The 19633-nt window shown below is 25.0% G+C and overlaps 1 protein-coding gene across 1 annotated transcript in view; it reads right to left on the bottom strand.

Moving 5' to 3' along the window:
• LOC136088925 (ADP-ribosyl cyclase/cyclic ADP-ribose hydrolase-like) overlaps nt 1–19633 on the bottom strand; it is a 101433-nt gene that overhangs the window by 33182 nt on the left and 48618 nt on the right. The window contains exons 5-7 of the mRNA XM_065814099.1: nt 12042–12112; nt 11589–11684; nt 6700–6789 (exon numbers count right to left, since the gene is read on the bottom strand). Of these exons, the coding sequence (XP_065670171.1) occupies nt 6700–6789; nt 11589–11684; nt 12042–12112 (257 nt within the window). The remainder of the gene's footprint in view (nt 1–6699; nt 6790–11588; nt 11685–12041; nt 12113–19633) is intronic.

Genomic DNA, 19633 nt, shown 5'->3' with positions numbered 1-19633 from the left:
GGGTGGCTTTGTCGTCTCTTATATTTATTCCATGTCTTTTTAAACTCATGATGAACAGATTCACCTGCTTGTTCAGAGTAAATTCCAAGCCCATTATCAGTATTGGTACTTTTTAGAAATGGTACAATATGGTTAACTGCAATATGAACTTTCCACGGTATATTCAAAGAAACGTTTTCAAAGTAAGTATTAATATATTCCCTTAAATTAGCATAAGACATCTTGAATTCGAAAACAACAGATTCAATATCACCAACTTTTTCTCCAAAGGTGGCTTGCTTCATTGATTGAAACTTTCTTAAACATTCAATTACTGGTAGTAAATCAAGCTTTCCTTGATCAGCAATATCACGAGAAAGAACATCTAACTTATCTAAAAGTCTGTTGGCATTGTTGCCATCAAATCCAATGCCATGGTAACCTCTGAAAAATATGTAATTTGAGTTTAACCACTTTTCAAAGCCAGGCCATAGTTTTGATAATAGTTTTCCAAAAGTTGTAACTGTTCCGATTAATGTATGCAACTCAGGTACTGGAACTAAATTTTCAATAATTGTGTCTGGATCCTCTTCAAGATATAATAATCTTGGATTAATAACATTTTTATAATCAGCCATCTTTGATTTTGGTTTTCCAGCTTCTGTGTATTTACTGTAATGATAATCGAGGGAACCAAGAGTTCGTTTTTCTCCACCATCCAAAAGACTCTCTCCTTCACACCACAAACAACTATATTTTCCAGCATGGCTTGTAATGCCAAACATTGAGTTTGCACACTTTAAATCAAATGCAACAGAATACTTAATATTTTGAAGATTAAGAGTATCAACTAATTTTCTAAGATTTCCATTGTGTTCAGACACTCCTTCTACAATAGCAACAATAAAACAACGCTTAACTCCAGAGTCATCAAGGTCAGGTTGGTTGCTAGTTTTATCATGCGGATTAAAAACATTCATAGTGACCTTTAAAAAACCTTGACCAGAATCCACAGCAACTCTTACAATTGTAGAAAGAGGGTCAATATTCCTTTCAGTGATTATATCATGTATAAATTCATCAATATCTTTAATATAAACCATTGATTTATTTACTATATCACCAGCTTCAACAAATTCTTCTTCTTTACATGAAAAATATTCATTCATTTCTGCTTTTAAAGCCTCTAATTTTTTAACAATATTTCCTTCAATGCTACTTTGAAAGCCAAGACTTTTTCTAAATATAGAACACATTTTTTTGGTTTTACACTGAGATAGTTCTAAACATTTTATAAGCTCAATGATTGTTCCAAAAGATACTTGACTAAAATTAGCACGGTCACATTTATTGTCAGTAGTTCCGGCAACAATAGTTAATGGTTTCCCATAAGTAGCAATTGTGAATTTTTCACCTCTAAAAATATTTTCCTTTTCCATTTTTGTTTTTAAAATACTTGAAGCGACATGTTCTGCACTTGCTGATCCCAATGCATATGCTGCATTAACTAAATTTTTCACAGCTTGAACATCACTACAAAGATGAATAATGCCTGACTTAACAACTCCATAACATTTTAAGCACATCCTTTCATTTTTATCTTCATTTAACTCAGAAGTAATAATGTTAATATCTTTTGATATTTCTGAAACATCTGAAGTTCTTCTGAATCTTGACGGTTTATCTAATCAAAAAAAAAATCTAAAGCTATATAAATTAGTAATATAAAAAATATAACACAATAAAAATAAACACATCGATGACATATTAGTTCCTAAAACAAGCTGTTTAAATGCTGTTTTTTTTTTTCAAGTTTATCAAAGTTCATTGAGACACAGCTCTTTCTTTTTTTAAAATTAATAAAAAATAAAACAACTTTATTTAATTAAACACTAAGTCTTAAATATAGTTTTTTATTAATTTTATCAACTAACCTGAGAAATTTGCTTTAGCCACTTATCAAGGTATTTTGTATCGTTTTTTTCCAAACAATAAAGGTTTTAATAACAATTGCTACAAATAACTTTAGGATGGTTTGCTAAATTTTGATCATAGCTATCCCAAATAAAAGTTTTTATTTTTTCTTCAATAGCTTTAGATATTTTATGAAGCTTTGCTGACTTTTTACCAAAGATTTTAAAACAAACAGCACATAGATTGTTGACCGCCATTTAATAAAAATTGTCGTTGTGTACCAGAGTATGTCTAAAATCAAACTACGCCGATATTTGATTAGCAAATTATAGCCTTTTTTTCTGAAAATGGCGGATGTTTTTTAACTAAAAATTATAACTTTTATTCTTTGATTTTCATACATTTTTCCATTCCCCTAGAGGTTTTTACTAACCAAATATTTATTTTCATATATACAACTAAATATTTATTAAAAAAAATCTGATGTGGGGAGACTTCAAACCTGGCGGTCACTGTGGTTCATTGTGAAATATTAACGGACAAAAAATTATACATAATAAACCAATATATTTATTACAAAATAATTTGGTAAATAACCAATTAAAATAACCAACTGTCAAAAAAAAAAAAAATTTCTTTTGTGTGTTTAATTTGTACTTTAATTTGTGTTTGGTTGGGACATTATCCTAAATCTCAAGAGAACCGCAGTTAGCAAAATTTTTGCAATTAAGAGAAAAATTTAAGTGTTTAAATATATGAGATTGTTTATCACTTTTAAGGTGCTCATTTATTTTAGTTGCCAAGTGTCTGGAGGTTTCTCCAATATAATTGGCATTAGAGCCAGCGCAAGAAAATTTATAGACAACATGAGATTTAAGCAGTTTAGGAAGCGACTCTTTTAAGCAAAAACAATCTTGTATATTATTAGTAGTGAAAATTAATTTTATTAGAACATCCTTGCAATATTTATGAACAATTTTTGAAATTTTCCTTTTAGTGTAATTAGAGTATATTCCAATGTATGGAAGCTTGAAGTATCTTATATTTAAGCTATTACCAATGTTAGAAACAGATGGGTTCATTTTCTTATCAATATAGGATTTAATTTCATAGTCAATAATTTTTTGTGGAAATTTATTATTTTGCAAAACTAATGATAGATTCTTAATATCTTTATCAAAACCAAACCAAGAATTATTAATTTTAAATGTACAATCAATCAAACAACGAAAAAGTCCAAATTTGTAGCAATAGGGAATAAAACTAAAAAATTTTTGTAAAAGACCTGTATACGTTTTTTTGTGATAAACTGAAGTCGAAAACGAATTGGGTTTCTTAATAAATAAGTACATCTAAAAAAGCAATCTAGTTATCTTGTTCTTTTTCCATAGTAAATTTCAGATTTTTATGTTGTTTATTGAGGTGTTTCAAAAGTTCTTGAGCTTCGTATTAAGAATTAAAAATAGCAATTATGTCATCCACATACCGTTTATGAAAAAATGGTGCTGTAAAGGAGCAGTTATTGACTCATGTTTGTTCATGATATCCGACAAAAATATTAGCTAAGATGGGCGCTAAAGAGGATCCCACTTTAAAAAGAGAAATATCTTTACAAGGTATCTTAGAAAACTTTATCAGCTTAAATGTTTTGAAAAAGACATTTACACTAAAATCTATCCTGTAGGATCTCAACCTGCAAGGATTTACGCATTACCTAAGATGCACAAATCTTAAATTTAAGCGTCAGCATATCGTATTTAGTCATAGCTTTTTGCATTTTTAATAAATTTTCATAATAATAAAAATTAAGTTCATTAAACTAAAATTTTTTTATATCATAACGCGAATTTTAAAAATCAATTTATATTATTTCATTGCTTTTGTTTCAATTTTATTTTTATGGAGTTAATCAAAGAGTGCACTGAGAGGCTCATATATATACAGGCCTTGTTTTAAATGAAAAGCAGCTTAGCTCATTAGCTCCTTGAGACTTTGATATCATAAAATTATCATGATTTTTATATTTATTTACGGACATTATTATTTTAACTACCAAAGCAAAATAAATTACTGCAAAACAAATTTATTTTACTAATTAAGAAAATCTAGAAAAAAGAAATCTAGAAGTTTTATTTTCTAAGTGTACATATTGTGGAATGTCTATTTTGTTTCTTTTGTTGTTTTGTTTTTAATATTACATTTTTTATTATCATTTAATATAAAAGAATTTCTTTTCTCAACATTTGTATAAATGATTTAAAATATTTTAATACTTTTTTTCATTATTTCTTAAAATTGCAACTTTGCAAATAATGGTTTTTCAGTTTTAAAAAGTTATTAACAAACAAAAAATATAACATGTTGCAAAAAAAAAAACTCAAGTTAATTACTTTATCAGCGCTTTTTTGTGTGACAGATAAAGATTTAAGTTTTCAAGTACCATTTCTTACAAAATATATACAGTTGTGTTTTCACTTGCCTCAAGACAAATAAATTAAATGTACCCTTTATGGTTATTTTTGATGCAGTGTTATAAGTTATAACATGTTTACAAGGAACTTTTTTACGTTATTGTCATTCAAACTTTTTATGTGGTTTTTATAAGGTTAATTACTTCTTGTATATATATCAGCTGTGTACCGTCCATTTTTTTCCCAGTTGCCCTGTGCAACTGAAATAGTTTTTAATTATCATATGAGTAGTCCGCTATGATAATCAGTAGTCTGGTGTCAAAGTTGGTGTCAAAGTTTTTTTGTATATTTTTCTTGGGTGAAAATAATGAAGAAAAAAATTTAAACGTCTGACTACTAAAATATGTCAAATTAGAAACAGTTTATTCAAAAGTAAATTAATTAGTTTATTAATTAAATTAAAGATGTGTTGTAATTTTTGTCACAGTCGATATCTGCATCGTAACATTTGTTTTTGTCAATCTTAACAAAGGTTTCATTAGGCGCATAAAAAGTGAAAATGTGTATTGTTTAACATAAGTTTTAATTAGTCTAAAAAAATATTTAATTACTATGTAAAAAAAGTTAAAATTTTTGTTTAAAAGTTTCTAAAAGATATTTAAAACTTTTTAATGTATAACATTTTAATGTATAGGTATTAACCTGTTTAAAAAATGCGATAAAAAGTCTTTCACAATTTAAAAAAACTTCATTTTGTTTTATCGTTACTTTTAATTATTATTTTTAGGTTTTCTAAGAATTAATTTTAAGTTTTTTTAAGTATTACTTTTAGTTTTTCTAAGGATTACATGTAGGTTTTCTAAGAATTACTTGTAGGTTTTCTAAGAACTAATTGTGGAATTCTTATATCTCAACTCATCACATTAGGTACCACCAATTTTTAATATTAAGTTGCTTCAAGCTGGAATAGATAGTTTATTAGAAAACAAGAGTTAACTTAAAAATAAAAAGGTTTGGAGTTAACTAGTTGCTTTCTTATTTGAAAAATAAGTTTGAAAAATCAACATAAATAAACCGCTTTAAAGACGCAATTTTTTGTAGCATTACAAAAAAATGCTTTATTAAAAGTAAACATAAACAAAACCAAAACTTTCCAGCAGTCTATTAATTTTTTTTCTGCATTAAGTTAAAGTTAAATGGGTTTTTTTCATTTTAAACACAAAAATACCTAAAAAAATTTTAACTGTCTAAACCATGTATTTTTTTTATTTTAAGTTAATCTAATTATATGGCTTCTATGTAGAACAACCTATTTTTACAGAAACCAAACATGTCAAAAAATTATAAAAATGAAAAAATAAATTATTTATGTTTCATTATACATAAAAACACGTGGGAAAATGTTTTACACCAACACTTTTATTATTTATAACTCTTTATAAAAAATTATTTAACTATAACTTACTTTAGTTTATGTTTCATAATAAAATAAATGTTAAAAGTTATAACTAAAATAAGATAGAATTGGAAAGACTTGCAACTTTCAAATTTTGCACATTATAGTTTTATGGTCTAATTAAAGTGATCTCACTTGAAAAAAAGTTAATACTCGCTGGTGCCTACAGTACATGTCCTCTCTCAACTCTCTGATGTGTGTGGTGGTTGTCATGGAGATGGTTGCAATAATAAAAATGTATATATTTGTATATATAAAATAATAGTCTTAACATAAGCTGAAAATAGTATTGTATTGCTTTCACAAGTTGATTTCAGAACTGGTTTATATAATAAATGTTTAAAACATTTTTAATTTCAAGGTAAAAACTCAATGACTGAAGTTATCACTGAAAATGTTAATAACAAGATATTCGATGATTTAATTTAATATAAAAATTCATTTTGTATTTTTTACTTCATTTATACTGTATTGCACGGAAATATTCTGCATGCAGCATAACACTTTACTGAAAAAACTTATAACTAGCCTATAAACCAAGTAAAAAAAGTGTGACAATTAATTGAATAAACATATATATATATATACATATATATATATATATATATATATATATATATATATATATATATATATATATATATATATATATATATATATTTAACAATCTATTAGAAGTTCATAAAACTTGGTGTTCTGTGTGCCTTGTTACAATATAGCAATAATTATTGTTATATGCTCAAATATTGATTTTGCCATGACCCAAATGATTGGGTTATTTTTACTTTTTTTTTTGTTTTGTTATATTGACATTAAACATATTTCTAGATAGATGTACCAAATTGAGTTGTACCAAACTATATTTTTTATGGGAATAAATCTTTTTCTTTTTTTTTCCAATTCCATAGTGCTATAATAAAGTATAAGAAAATTTTTTACCTTTCTTTGTAGTCATAGCAATCAACACTTTTCTGAGATTTTTTTAAATCATCAATCAATTGTTTCACAGAACCTTTGCTGCAGCTTTCTCTTAAAAGAATATTAATACAAAATTACTAATTAAATTTATTTAAAAATTATTATTAAACTGTAAACTTTCAACTATATAATTTTTTTTGTTTTTTTCTTTACCATAAACTACAATAGCTCAGTATTTATTATTTTTTTTTTTTATTTATTCTGATTAACTCCTAACAAGGTTGCAAGCAACCACTATTAAGTTGGGAGTTACTAGAAACAAAAGAATTGAGTTGTAGAGCAAGGAAACGGTTGTCAAAAGACTTAAAAAATTGAAGATTGTTATTTTTAATAAAGAATCAGGAAAACAGGAAAATGGTTCTAAAGGGTTATGATGAGGGGAAAAAAAAATAAAAGTTTTCAGAAATAGCAGCAACAGATACAGTAAAAGAATGAGACTTTGCTTGCCGATGAGTCGAGTAAAAATGAGTTTTAATTGATGGAACTAGATATAATAGCTCCTTTTGAGCAGCAAGCATAATAGTATTTGTAGAAAAGAGAAAGAGATCCAACTTTAAGATGATGGGAAAAAAGCTCAAGTTTAGTAGATAGAGCGGGTCCAACTACGTTTAAAATGCAATTTAGACCTTGTCTAGAAGAGAAAGAGCATCATTAGAAGAGCCAGCCCAAATATGACAACAGTATTCCATACAGGGATGAATAAGAGATTTGTAGAAGTAGAGAAAAGAGTCAAGAGAGAAACAATGGCAAGCACAATAAAGAGAAGCAACCTTAACAGATGCTGATTTAGCAATCGATTGTATATATGGTTTTCATGCAAGATCAGTAGTAAATGATAACCCAAGAAGACATAAAGAAGAGGACTCAGTGAGAGGGTTTTAATCATTAATATAGGAATGTTAACAGCGCTGCGATAGTTGTTTGCAGTAAAGAATTTTGTTGGAGTTAAAATTTACAAGCCACTGTGAGCCCCAATCTGTTACAGAAGTGAGATAAGATTCAAGATCGGCTGCCTGTTCTAAGCAATGGAAAAGAGAAGACTTTTTGTCAAGACAGGAGTATAAATTTGAGTCATCAGCAAAAAGAGCTACTTTAGAAGGTTGTCAGGAAGATCAATAATGTAGATAAGAAACAAAACACAATTAAGGATAGAACATTGAGGTATCTCAGAAATTACTGGAAATAAAGAAGAGTGTTGGCCTTCGAGGATGACTTTAATAAAGCAGTTAGGAAGAAACAATTTGATCATCTCAAAAACTTTTCCAGATATACCATATAAAACAAGCTTAGGGAGAAGACCATCATACCGAACTATTAAATAGTTTAGAGAGTATTGAAGAGAGTTCTGGAAAACAATTTTGTAAGACTATGACAGGAATGTTGTCAGGACCACAAGCCATAGAATAGTTTAATCGAGATATGACTTTAGCAACGAAAGCTGGAGTGATTTGAATGTCTAACAATGGGTTAACTTGTTTAATTGAAATGGAAGCATCTTACAGCACCATTTTACATCGATTTCTTGCAATAATAAATAGGTGTTTGATCTCAAGTAAGAAGTGATTGGGGCCCCTGCTAAAAATGAGACTTTTTGCAAACCTGGTTCCGGCCCCGGCAAAATTATAAGATTTAACAGGGGTTGATAGCCAAGGCTAGGAAAATATTTATAATTCTTTATATATTATAACTTTATACTTACATTGACTATTTATTAAATACTGGCATATATATATATATATATATATATATATATATATATATATATATATATATATATATATATATATATATATATATATATATATATGTATATATATATATATATATATATGTATATATATATATATATATATATATATATATATATATATATATATATATATATATATATATATATATATATATATATATATATATATATATATATATATATATATATATATATATATATATATATAAGAAAAAATCTCAAAAAACTAAAATTTGAAAAGAAAGATATATTTATACTATGCTTTTTAAAAATTACTATGCTACGCGAAATGCTTTGTAAATTATTACAAATTATAAATATATTTAACACTATTATAATTATATTAAACACTAATTATAAATATATTAAACACAAAATTATAAATATATTAAATTATAAATATATTAAAAAATTATTAAGTTTACTTACTACTAAAATAAAGTAACAAATTAATTCTAATGATTGTGTACAATTAACCCATTTTATTTATATCATCAAAAATATTATATGTAATTACATTTACATAAATATGTATTTTTTAATAGATCTTTTTAAACTTTTTTTATGATTAGTTTGATAAACATTTTAAATAGCGAAAAAACTTTAATACGAAAACAAATGTTATGTAACAAAACTCAAACTTGATAGTAAAATAAAAAGTACTGGTTTCTAGAAGCAATAACAAAACTATTACGTTAAAATTTTTCTAAAATAAATTTAAGAGAGATTTTAAAAGCTAAAATATTTGTTTAAAATTTATAAAAAGCATTGGACAAAAAATAAAATAAATACTTATATATAAATTTAAATTTATAATTTATCGCAACATTTTAATACAAATTATAAAAACCAGGCTGCTTAATAAAAAAAAATTTAATGCTTCGGCATTCTTTTTAAAAAAAAATTAGCTCCAAAAAAATGACATACTTTAATAACGTAGCTGTGTATTCAACTTAATTTTCTGTTGTTTATAAAAAATAAACAAAAAATAAAGTTTATATACAATACTGAATTTAATAATAATTTTGGAAGAACTGATTAGAACTAAAATGATTATAAAATAAATGCACACAAAATATGAGTTGGACAAAATGACTGATATATATCATTTTTTACTAAACAAGTGACAGACAATATCTGTCACTTGTTTAGTAAAAAATGTAGCAATTTCGAGCCCTGATTGACATTAATAAATGATTTTTACGGCTTTTTTTTAAAAAAAGGAGTTGATTGAAGACTTTAATTATTTTTAAATTGTGCTTTGTATCGCAGCAAAAACATTCAGTATTTGCTGCAATACAAAGCAAGAAATTGAATATAACAAAAACACTAACAATAAAATTAAATTCAATAGGTTGAAATAAAAGAAAAGTAAAAACCAAATACAAAATGAAACAAGTAAATGATAATATTAATGCTAGCTCAACCAAAAACATTCATAAAGATTCCATGTTTTATATATTTGAGTGAGACAACAGAGTAAGGGTACAGCATTGGTTCAAAAAAATTGCTCCGAGAAAAACGTTGACAATGATGGGTTGAAAAGTATTTAAATATAATACTTTAGTAGAACCAAAACATATACTTCTAACACTACTAGACATATGTGTACAAAATATGTGAATACACACTAGACATCAGGCCTCGTTTAAAAGCATTACCAATAGAGCAAGGGATCAGCATTACGTACGCCTCAAGCTATTTTACATAAGGATTTTGGTTAAGCAACTTTTTATCATTTTTTAACTTTTAAATTATTCTACAAGTGGTAAGACAAAAGGAGTAATCATTTTTTTAAAAAAATTACATTAATTTTTGAATGACGCTTATGTAAATACATTACTAATTACTAATGAAACTTTTTACTAATGAAAATGCACTTTTTACTAATGAAAAAAATCTCAAATAAAATTAAAATTTTATTTTTATTTTGTTTTTACTTTATTGTAATGATTAAGTTTTTTGCTTGAAAAACACTAATACTTGAAGCAAATATCATAGTATTCATTTTTTATTAGGATTAAATTATGTTATTTAATTTAAAATAAAAAATATATAACTTTATTCTGGTAAAAAAAATATATATAATTTTATTTTGATTTTAAAAATACATTTAAGTTTATTAAAATTTAAGTTAATGCATGTTTATCAAATTTATTTAATAATATTACTAAATATTATTCAATATTGAAATTTATTTGTTCTTAGAAAAAATAGCTCATTTTTATGAAAATGTTTTTTTTGGGGGTTTACTTTCCTGAACATTTTTTTACTCAAAATTAAATTTTAAATAAATGGCTGCATCAAAAATTTGCACAAAATGCAAGTTAAAATTTTTTTTCATAAAGCAAGTTAAATCGCAGTGATTATTTTTTAATAAGCAATATATACAGTGATATAACTTTAATAAATAAACTTTCACAACAAAATCATTAATAATCTAACAAACTTTTAATAAATATATTAAGTGAATTAACGTAATTTTTTTTATTTATAACATTATTTATAAATTAAAAATCATTTGTAGTTGCAAAGCCGCAATTAAAAATTTAAGAAATAATCATTTAAAAATTCAAGAATTTAACATATTTTAATTCATTTATGCAAATGTCCAGAATAGAATAAAAAAATTTTATATCAACATTTTTTTAAATGTAATATTAAATTTAGATATTTAATATTAAAAAAAAGCTAAATAAAACTTAACTTGTTTTGCAGTAATTAATATTATTGCAGTAATTTAAAAAAGTTATTGTCTTTATAAAAAATAATAATTCTCTGTAGAACGTGAATAACATTAGTTCATACGGGAAATTAATATTATTGCAGTAATTTAAAAAAGATATTGTCTTTAAAAAAAAAAATTAAGAGAATTCAAAGTCAAATTCATATTACACTATTAAGTTAAGCATTTTTTTTTTAAAACAAGGGCTGTAGACATTTATTATGTTTTTAATACCACTAAATAAGTTGGGCTTTAATTCAAAAACAAGAAAAAAGATAAAAGAGACTTCAATAGTCATTTAAAGAAGTTGTAAATAAGATTTTAGCAATGCAAATGTACTTAAATATGAAAAATTTAAAACATAAATTATCTTACTTTTGCTCCACTTTTTCTTCATTAATTAAAATAAATACCACCTTTGTTATTGATTTATTTTTCTTTATAACAGGTACCTCTGTAGATCCGAAAATACTGTAAATAAAATTATATATATATATATATACATTTTTTTGAGTTTGAAATAATCAAATGTCTCTTTAAATAAACAAAAATTACAACTCACAAATGTTACATACAATATAAAAATAGGCATTACTTTACGAGTTTATCAAAAAAAAACTATTTCCACCAAAAAAAGTTAAAAATTTACTAACTTAAAAATAACAGTATCATTTTTATGGAAAAACTGTATTGGGTCAACAAAGATTGCGTAATTTATATTTATGTATAAAAATTGAAATTTGAAACACTTATCCATTAGGGTGCAGCAGCAACTTTTTTTTATTCTAAAAGCCTAATAAAATTAGGACTCCATATCTAGTTATATACCTGTGTGGATTAACAGCCTGTGATGTTGCGTTCAGCATAACATGCACTGTCCCAGCGGCTTTATTAGCAAACTAAATAAAATAAATTAATACAACTCTACTATTTGTTATGAAAAAAACTATTAAAATCAAGATTTGAATCTGTAATAAACCAGGGTAAAAAATAAGTGATCATAGATCGCTTTTTTATTGAAACGATATATTCTGATATAAAAATTTCCTGCCTTAATTTTCTTTTTTGTGAAACTTTTTTTTCTAATTTGAAAAATATAAAAATATAATTGAAATAGCTCCAAGCAAGAGAGCAAGTAATTATAAGAAAAGACTTTGGGAAATTAACTTGAATGAATTAGTTCGATATGTTTTAAAATTGTTTTTGTGTCAAATATTTCAAATTCAAAAAGATTTAATTTAAGTTTTAAATAAGTATGTGTCCATAAATTTTACTATTATTAAGTTTGTACTATACAGGTTTGGTCGGGAAACGGGTGCGATCGCACTCTATTCCTGACCACGCAATTTATATAGTTGCGATAACATGGCCACAGCTTTTAGATGTTTTGAGAACATTTAAATTTATGTATTTTTCCATGCATGTCCAAAACATTTTGACACGCTAAAATAATTAAATTTGTTTATAATCTTTTGTCCTCAAATGTTATAATATTAGAAAAGCACTTTTAAAATAAGTGATGATTTACTTTTATTGGTCCTTTTTTATTGATAAAAAGAAAATTTTTAAATTTTTTTTTAAATTATTTTTATTAAGAATTATAATAATTATATGAATAATAATATAGATTAATTTTTTATTCTTTAAATGTAAATCTTTTTGAAATGTTTGTATGATCGATTTTGTTAATATTAAAAAATAATAATCATCAAAGTTAATAAAATTAATAATCAAATAAACATATCGATATTTACTGGCAACTGAACATAAACATACATACATACATAGTGAATTATGAGAGGATGAACAGAGAGTCGAACAAAACATAAACATACATTTATATAAAGTGACTTACGGGTAAACCAGCACCATGCAAGCTGTCAATACAGAACAAAAACATACGAATATATTAAAAAGCTTACTCACTAAATACATCAGCAGTATTGTGAAGCAGTTCCGCTTTCTCTTCATAAATATATTTTACCTTTTTGGTTAAACCATTAAAGTTTGCTTTATAATAATTTGATGCAATAAAAATGTGCTTCTAGTTTGCAAAAGACACAATAAAATCATAATTTACTTAGAATGTAATATGCCTATTACATATTAAAACAAACCAATAGACTTAAGGAAAATATAAAGTTATTAAATTTATACATGGGAAAACTGATTGTTATAGACCGCTGTTTCAGGGGTCTGGTACATTGCAAATTTTTTTAAACATTATAAACACTGTTATAAGAAAAGGTAGTTACAATACTTTTATAGTAACGCCACGATATAGTTATTTCTTATATCTTACTTAAGAAGAATTGTTTTAAATACTTAAAATTATACTAGATATTGCAAACTACGCAAAGCATGAAATGGTTATAAAAATATATTTACTTTTTTATTTATCATGTAATTCAACTAAAATTAGTTTTATTAGATTCTTGTTGAAATAAAACATAAAGACTTAAATAAAGAATTATATTATACGCTTTAACAATATAAAGAACGTTTGTTTCTATACTAAATGATCATTAATAGTAAGTTGTTACTTTTAATAAAAATGTCGCTTAATTTTATAAAAAAATTGTAAAAGAGAGAAGTTTAGATATAATTTATTCTAGTCGTAATTTATTTTGTTTTAGTTGAGTATTTTCCTTCATTAGGAATTCTTTTTTTTTTAAATTTTTTTAGTAGTTCTCTCCCATCAAGTAAAGTTTTTTTTGCGTTTTTTTAAATGTTTTCAAAACATCTAAAAAGCTATTGCCATTTTGTGGCAACTAAGTATTATATTCATGGTCAGATAAAGAGTGCAATCACACCTATTTACACCGACCATTTCTACACTTATTCCTTACTTCAATATTTTGTAGTAAGCGATAGAAAACTACACATATACATAAATTTTAAAGTTATAAATAAAAAAATAACTTATAACATTAGGGCTCAAATAAAGTGTCATCACGACCACCAATTGAGATTGCTTTTTACACCTTTGCGTTTTTCTTAAAAAAAATATTTTTGCAATTCGTATGTTTTTTTTTTGTAAATTTTTTTTCTTTTTTAATTTAGCATTTTAGTTTTGGCCATTCTTAAAAGTAATGTTACAGGTGGCTCACTATACATGAAATTAGAAATAGGAAATATTAAAATTAGTCAAAGTTTTTTATTAGGGGTCATAAAGTCCGTCATGCTAAATCTATCTTATGAATAAAAGTAAGATATTTGCTCTCTTGCACTGAGACTTTATTCTACATAAAGCCCTTTTGAATTTAAATTATCTTTAAAAAATCCCTCCATGGAAGCAATATTATTTTAAAGTTATATTTAGTTTGATTTACTGAATAGATAAAGTACATCTAACTTACAGTTACTCAACTATTAAATTTACTTAATATACTCAGAGACTCACGAAATTAGCCATATAGTTGCTTTTATTTATATCTTAGATGTTGTTAACACATAATATAAGCTTAGAACTTAAAATTATTTTAACAAGAAATCTTGAATAGAATATAAAAAACATCATACCATTCTTTAATATTTTTTTTAAAGCAATATCAAGCTCAAACATTTTTTATAAACACGCAATTTAAGGAATTTTATTTAAAATTAAATCTTTTTGAACAAAAGAATTTTAGTCTTTTAAATTAACTTATTCAAACAATTTTGTGTTCGAAATTTGAAATTAAAAAAAAACAAACAATTTAAAAGAACTTTAACGCTCAATAGCTATAAATTTAATTTAATGAAGTCCGTAATAACTAGCATATCAAGACTCGTTGCTAAAAGTTAAACATATCTAGCTACAGTAACAATAGTGCATAGTGTGATTTATTTAAATCGTAAACATTTTTATATTTTGTTTCATTATACCAGTGATTACAAAAGTTATATAAGTTTATAAATAAAAATTAAATTATAAAAAATTTAAATTAAAGTTAATAAATTATTTTACTATTCTGTTCAAATAAAATTTTTTCTAAAAAAAATTTAAACATGTTTTTAAACCTAAGGAAATATAATTCAATTCATTTTTTTATTGCAAAACAATTTGTATGAAAATTTGAATGAAAGCATCAACTTAAAAACCATTTGAATGAAAAACTTAATTATACTTAAACTTTTAATAGTACGCTCAATCAAGAAACAATAAATTATAAAAAATGTAGTATCTAATGTTTTTTTTCTTAATCGTACTTGCTTGGTCTATAGATTATAGACTTGTATGGTCTATAGGCATGTTTTTGCAGTACATGAAGATTTATGACAATTTTTAATTTATAAATTAGTACAATTCTATTTATTTCATTTTATTTCAAATGCATTTTATTTTATTAAGGTTATAAACTGTATCAAACTCTTTATATTATTAAAACAACTTTGCAGTTTGTTTTATTGTTGCTTTTTAGCTTTTTACAATTTGAATTCTGAACATAATCAACTTTAAAAAATTTTAAACGCTTTGGTAGATGTTGCAAGATCAGCCATTTGTCAGCGATATGGATATTAGTATCCGAAGCAGGTATTTCAAATAATACTTAAAATACCCACTTGAAATTGTTGATTAACTACAATCGATATAAAAAGTTTAAAAAACAATTGGAGTTAGACTTTAAATTATGCAGAATAATAAACTTACCATATTACAGATAGGGTTGAAAACTTCCATAAATTTTCAGGGAAATATTGCTCAAAATTTTTGGAAATTATCAAAAAATTTTAATTGCAATAAACTTATAGTTTATTATATAATTTTATAACATTCATTTCTTTGTTTCAAAAATATGCGTTTTATTGTCGTAGTATTAGGGTATTCTTTAAATATTTCAACAATATAAAATAATAACGACCCACAAGCAAAAAATACACTTCTTTTAGTCAAATTTTTATAATGAAGTTTATTGATTTAAAAATCATGTATTTTTTTAAAAAAGCAATAAAACGCTCATGCTGTTATGTTACTTTTCTACCCCACAGAGAAGGTGATTTTCAAGTTACGATCAATTTTTTGTCAAATTTAGTTGGCTAGTTGGGTATTTAACACAATTCAATCGGGTAAATTTTAGTTATTAACGAACTTTTTATTTTTTTATTTTAAAGAAACCAGTCAGGATTTTTTTGTGGATTCACCCCCCACCCCTCTCCTAGCAAGGTTTTGGCGAGTAAAACTCAAGTCTTTAAAGCACTTATTTAAACTGTGGAATTTATGTCCTTGAACTTATTAGTTATTTATTTTTATTGCAAACTGTATTTTTAAGTAGTCCAAATTTAGCAAAAAGGTTTCATTTACTTTTTGGCTTTCATTAATCAATAACGCCTTTAAATCAAGAAAAAATTGCAAAATCCTGTAAATATTCAATCAAATCATTTTATATATACTTTTAGAGTTAATTTTAGGCCAATTTAATAAGTATTGAAAAATACTCCATTCCCTTTAAGGATGGGGTTGCACATTATGCTAAGCCTTAAACAAAGCTTGCTATGGCAATAAACATCAATATGCTAAGGAAATAACAGGATAAAACGGTTTTAGAAAATTTTGAAAACAAAGTATCATAGTTGCTACTTAAAGTTATAATAAAAAAACTCAAAATAATACCAAAAATAGTGTTTTACAAAGATGCTTTCTAAAATTTTTATAATCTACTGCACAATATTATCATAAAATTGTCCGTAACAATAGCCTAAATAAAACATAATATTTTACCTATAAATTATAAAATTACTTTTTTTTTTTTTAATTTTTAAAATTTCCAGAAATTTTCAACCCTAGTTACAGGTCATGACCTGTATTATAAGAGTCATGGTAAGTCTATTCAACACTGACCCTATCTATACTTATTCTTTATACAGTCATTTTATTACAATAATTTCTAATAAGTTGTAGAAAATAAAAATCTGTGAAGTCTTTGTTTTGAGTTAATGATTAATGTTCAATACTATAATGTACAATAACTTCTTATTAAAAATTTATTGTAAACTTTTTTAAAAAAAAGTGGGTACAGACTTATAAATTTTTCTTTATTAGGTTTTTATAAAATTTTTTTCCAGACCATAAGCAGCTTATTAGGACCTTTACTCCGTTAACTAATTTTAAAGAAAATAAAAGTTTGAATGTAAAATCATTTTTTATAAGAAAAAAAGTTGGCTCCTTAATAAATGTTAAACACTCAGAATTTTTTTTGTTATAGTATATAATATATATGTTATGTATTATATATGTTATGTATGTAACATCAATAGAACTTTAAAAATGTTTTGTTTTATTTTTTAGAAAATTGTTAAAGATTGGGAGAAAAAAAAAACATAGTGCAAAAACAGGATTTGATCCCTAGCACTGCACTTCGGAAGCGCAGCAAACTAACTACTTTGGCCATTAAGGCAAACCAATCTGCCAATTTTTACCACTATTTGATAAACAAAAGGCAGAATAAAGCAGCAAATACATGCGATAAATCAAAATTACAATTACAATTTTTAAATATAAGTAAAACCTTATAAAAGTAAAACATCTTTAGAACTTCATGTTTTATTTTGTATTTTAAAAAAATTGAAAAAGATTTTAAAATGAATTAATGGAAGTGCAGAAATTGGAATCACGACATTTCACTTCAGAACCATGCAAGCTAATCACTTCAGCCACTAAGCCGTATAGTTTGACAAATACTTTAACACTATTTAAAAAAAAAAGACTATAAAACAGCAAATAAATGCTATAAATCAAAATTAAGTAGTTGTTGCCGCTATGCAGTGTTAAAGTAAAAGTAAAACTGTAAAACTTGATATATGTTTTAACATTTTTTTCACTTTCATAACTCATGTAAAAAAGTTTATCCTCAATAAAAATAACCAATGAACTATCAGTTATGCAATCTCCCCTATGCCAATATGCAGTTATGCAATCACCCCCTAGCCATTCTCTATAACTTTTTAATATATTAAAAAACTTTTTAATATGTTAAAAGTATAAAACCCATAAATAAAAATAAAAAATAACAACAACAATATAAAACCAAAAAATAGAAATATAAAATATAAAACTCATAAAATAAAAACAAAAATCTAAAAATCTAAAAATAAAACATAAGAATATATAAATGTTATTTTTGTCACAACCAATGCCCTCATTTTCATCATCCTGTAAAGTTTATAAACCATGTAACATGTAATAAATAAATAATAAATTATTTTCTATGCAATCATCCTGCTTAATTCTCTATAACAATTTTTTTTTTTTAGTTCTTTTTATTATACTTTAATGCGTATTCAATATTTTTATTTCCTTATAAAATAGTATGCATAAAAAATTCTGGTACATAACAAAACTCTCCTAGGACTTCTCCTTCTTTGACTTTTCTTTCAAAGTCGTTAAACTTCTCTCCATTTTCTTTCTTTCTTTTTACCTGTTATACTTTTTGTTATTGATATTATTATGATTTTTATATTTTTTATTTTGCATTATTATTAATGATTATCACTATTATATATGAGCCTATGAGAGTAAAAGTGGACCAAGTCCAATTTTTTTCAAATGACCCTTATGTATGTAAAACTGCTAAAAATTTGCTATATTTTTAGAGCAAAAATGGACCTAGTCCATAACACATTTATTTCTTATTCAACAGAGGGCAGCACATTTTTACTCTAACAATAAATCACCAGGTATAGAGAGTAATAGTGGACCAAGTCCATTGATAGTGCTTTAATGTAAGAAATCAAGATTCAAGACCACATAAACTACACATTTTCTTTAAATTATTATTATTATATTAGAACAAGAATAACATTTGTACAGGTAAGATGCTTTAAATGAATATCTGATTATGGTTTTATATTAATATAGTGAAGTATACAGCACTTTAACACTTTATAAAGTGACAAAACTGAAATAGTTTGGTGAGCGATAATATAAGATTTATTCAATTGCTCTCAGCAGGAATATAAATATTGATTTGTTAGACAGTAGATATAATGGTCTGTCACTACCAAAGTTACAGCCTCTTTAGAAAGGTCTTTTTTGTGACTTTAATAACATCTAGCTAGGGGAGCACTTGCATGCATGTTGTGTACATGTACATTATTCTTTCTAATAATATTCTGAATGTATGTAATATTTAAAAAATATTTATTGTAAAATAGTGTAAACATGCATTCACGAGCCGCACACATGGTGTCACTGGCATTGATAAAGTGTAAGAAGGTTCAGAGATCTCTAGCTACAGATACAACAATTGCAGATCCTAACTTAGCAGCAGATATACAGACAGAACGTTCTACATTAGCAGCTGAATCTCCGATTGTAGCCGATAATTCACCGGTTGTAGCAGTTGAATCTCCGATTGTAACAACTGAATCTCCGATTGCAACAACTGAATCTCCGATTGTAATAACTGAATCTCCGATTGTAACCGATCAATGCCCTCGAA

This window comes from Hydra vulgaris, chromosome 12, assembly GCF_038396675.1.
Source record: "Hydra vulgaris chromosome 12, alternate assembly HydraT2T_AEP".
NCBI classification, from domain to species: Eukaryota; Metazoa; Cnidaria; class Hydrozoa; order Anthoathecata; family Hydridae; genus Hydra; species Hydra vulgaris.
The sequence above is the reverse complement of the archived record's forward strand: the minus strand, read 5'-3'. Positions and strand labels throughout refer to the sequence as shown.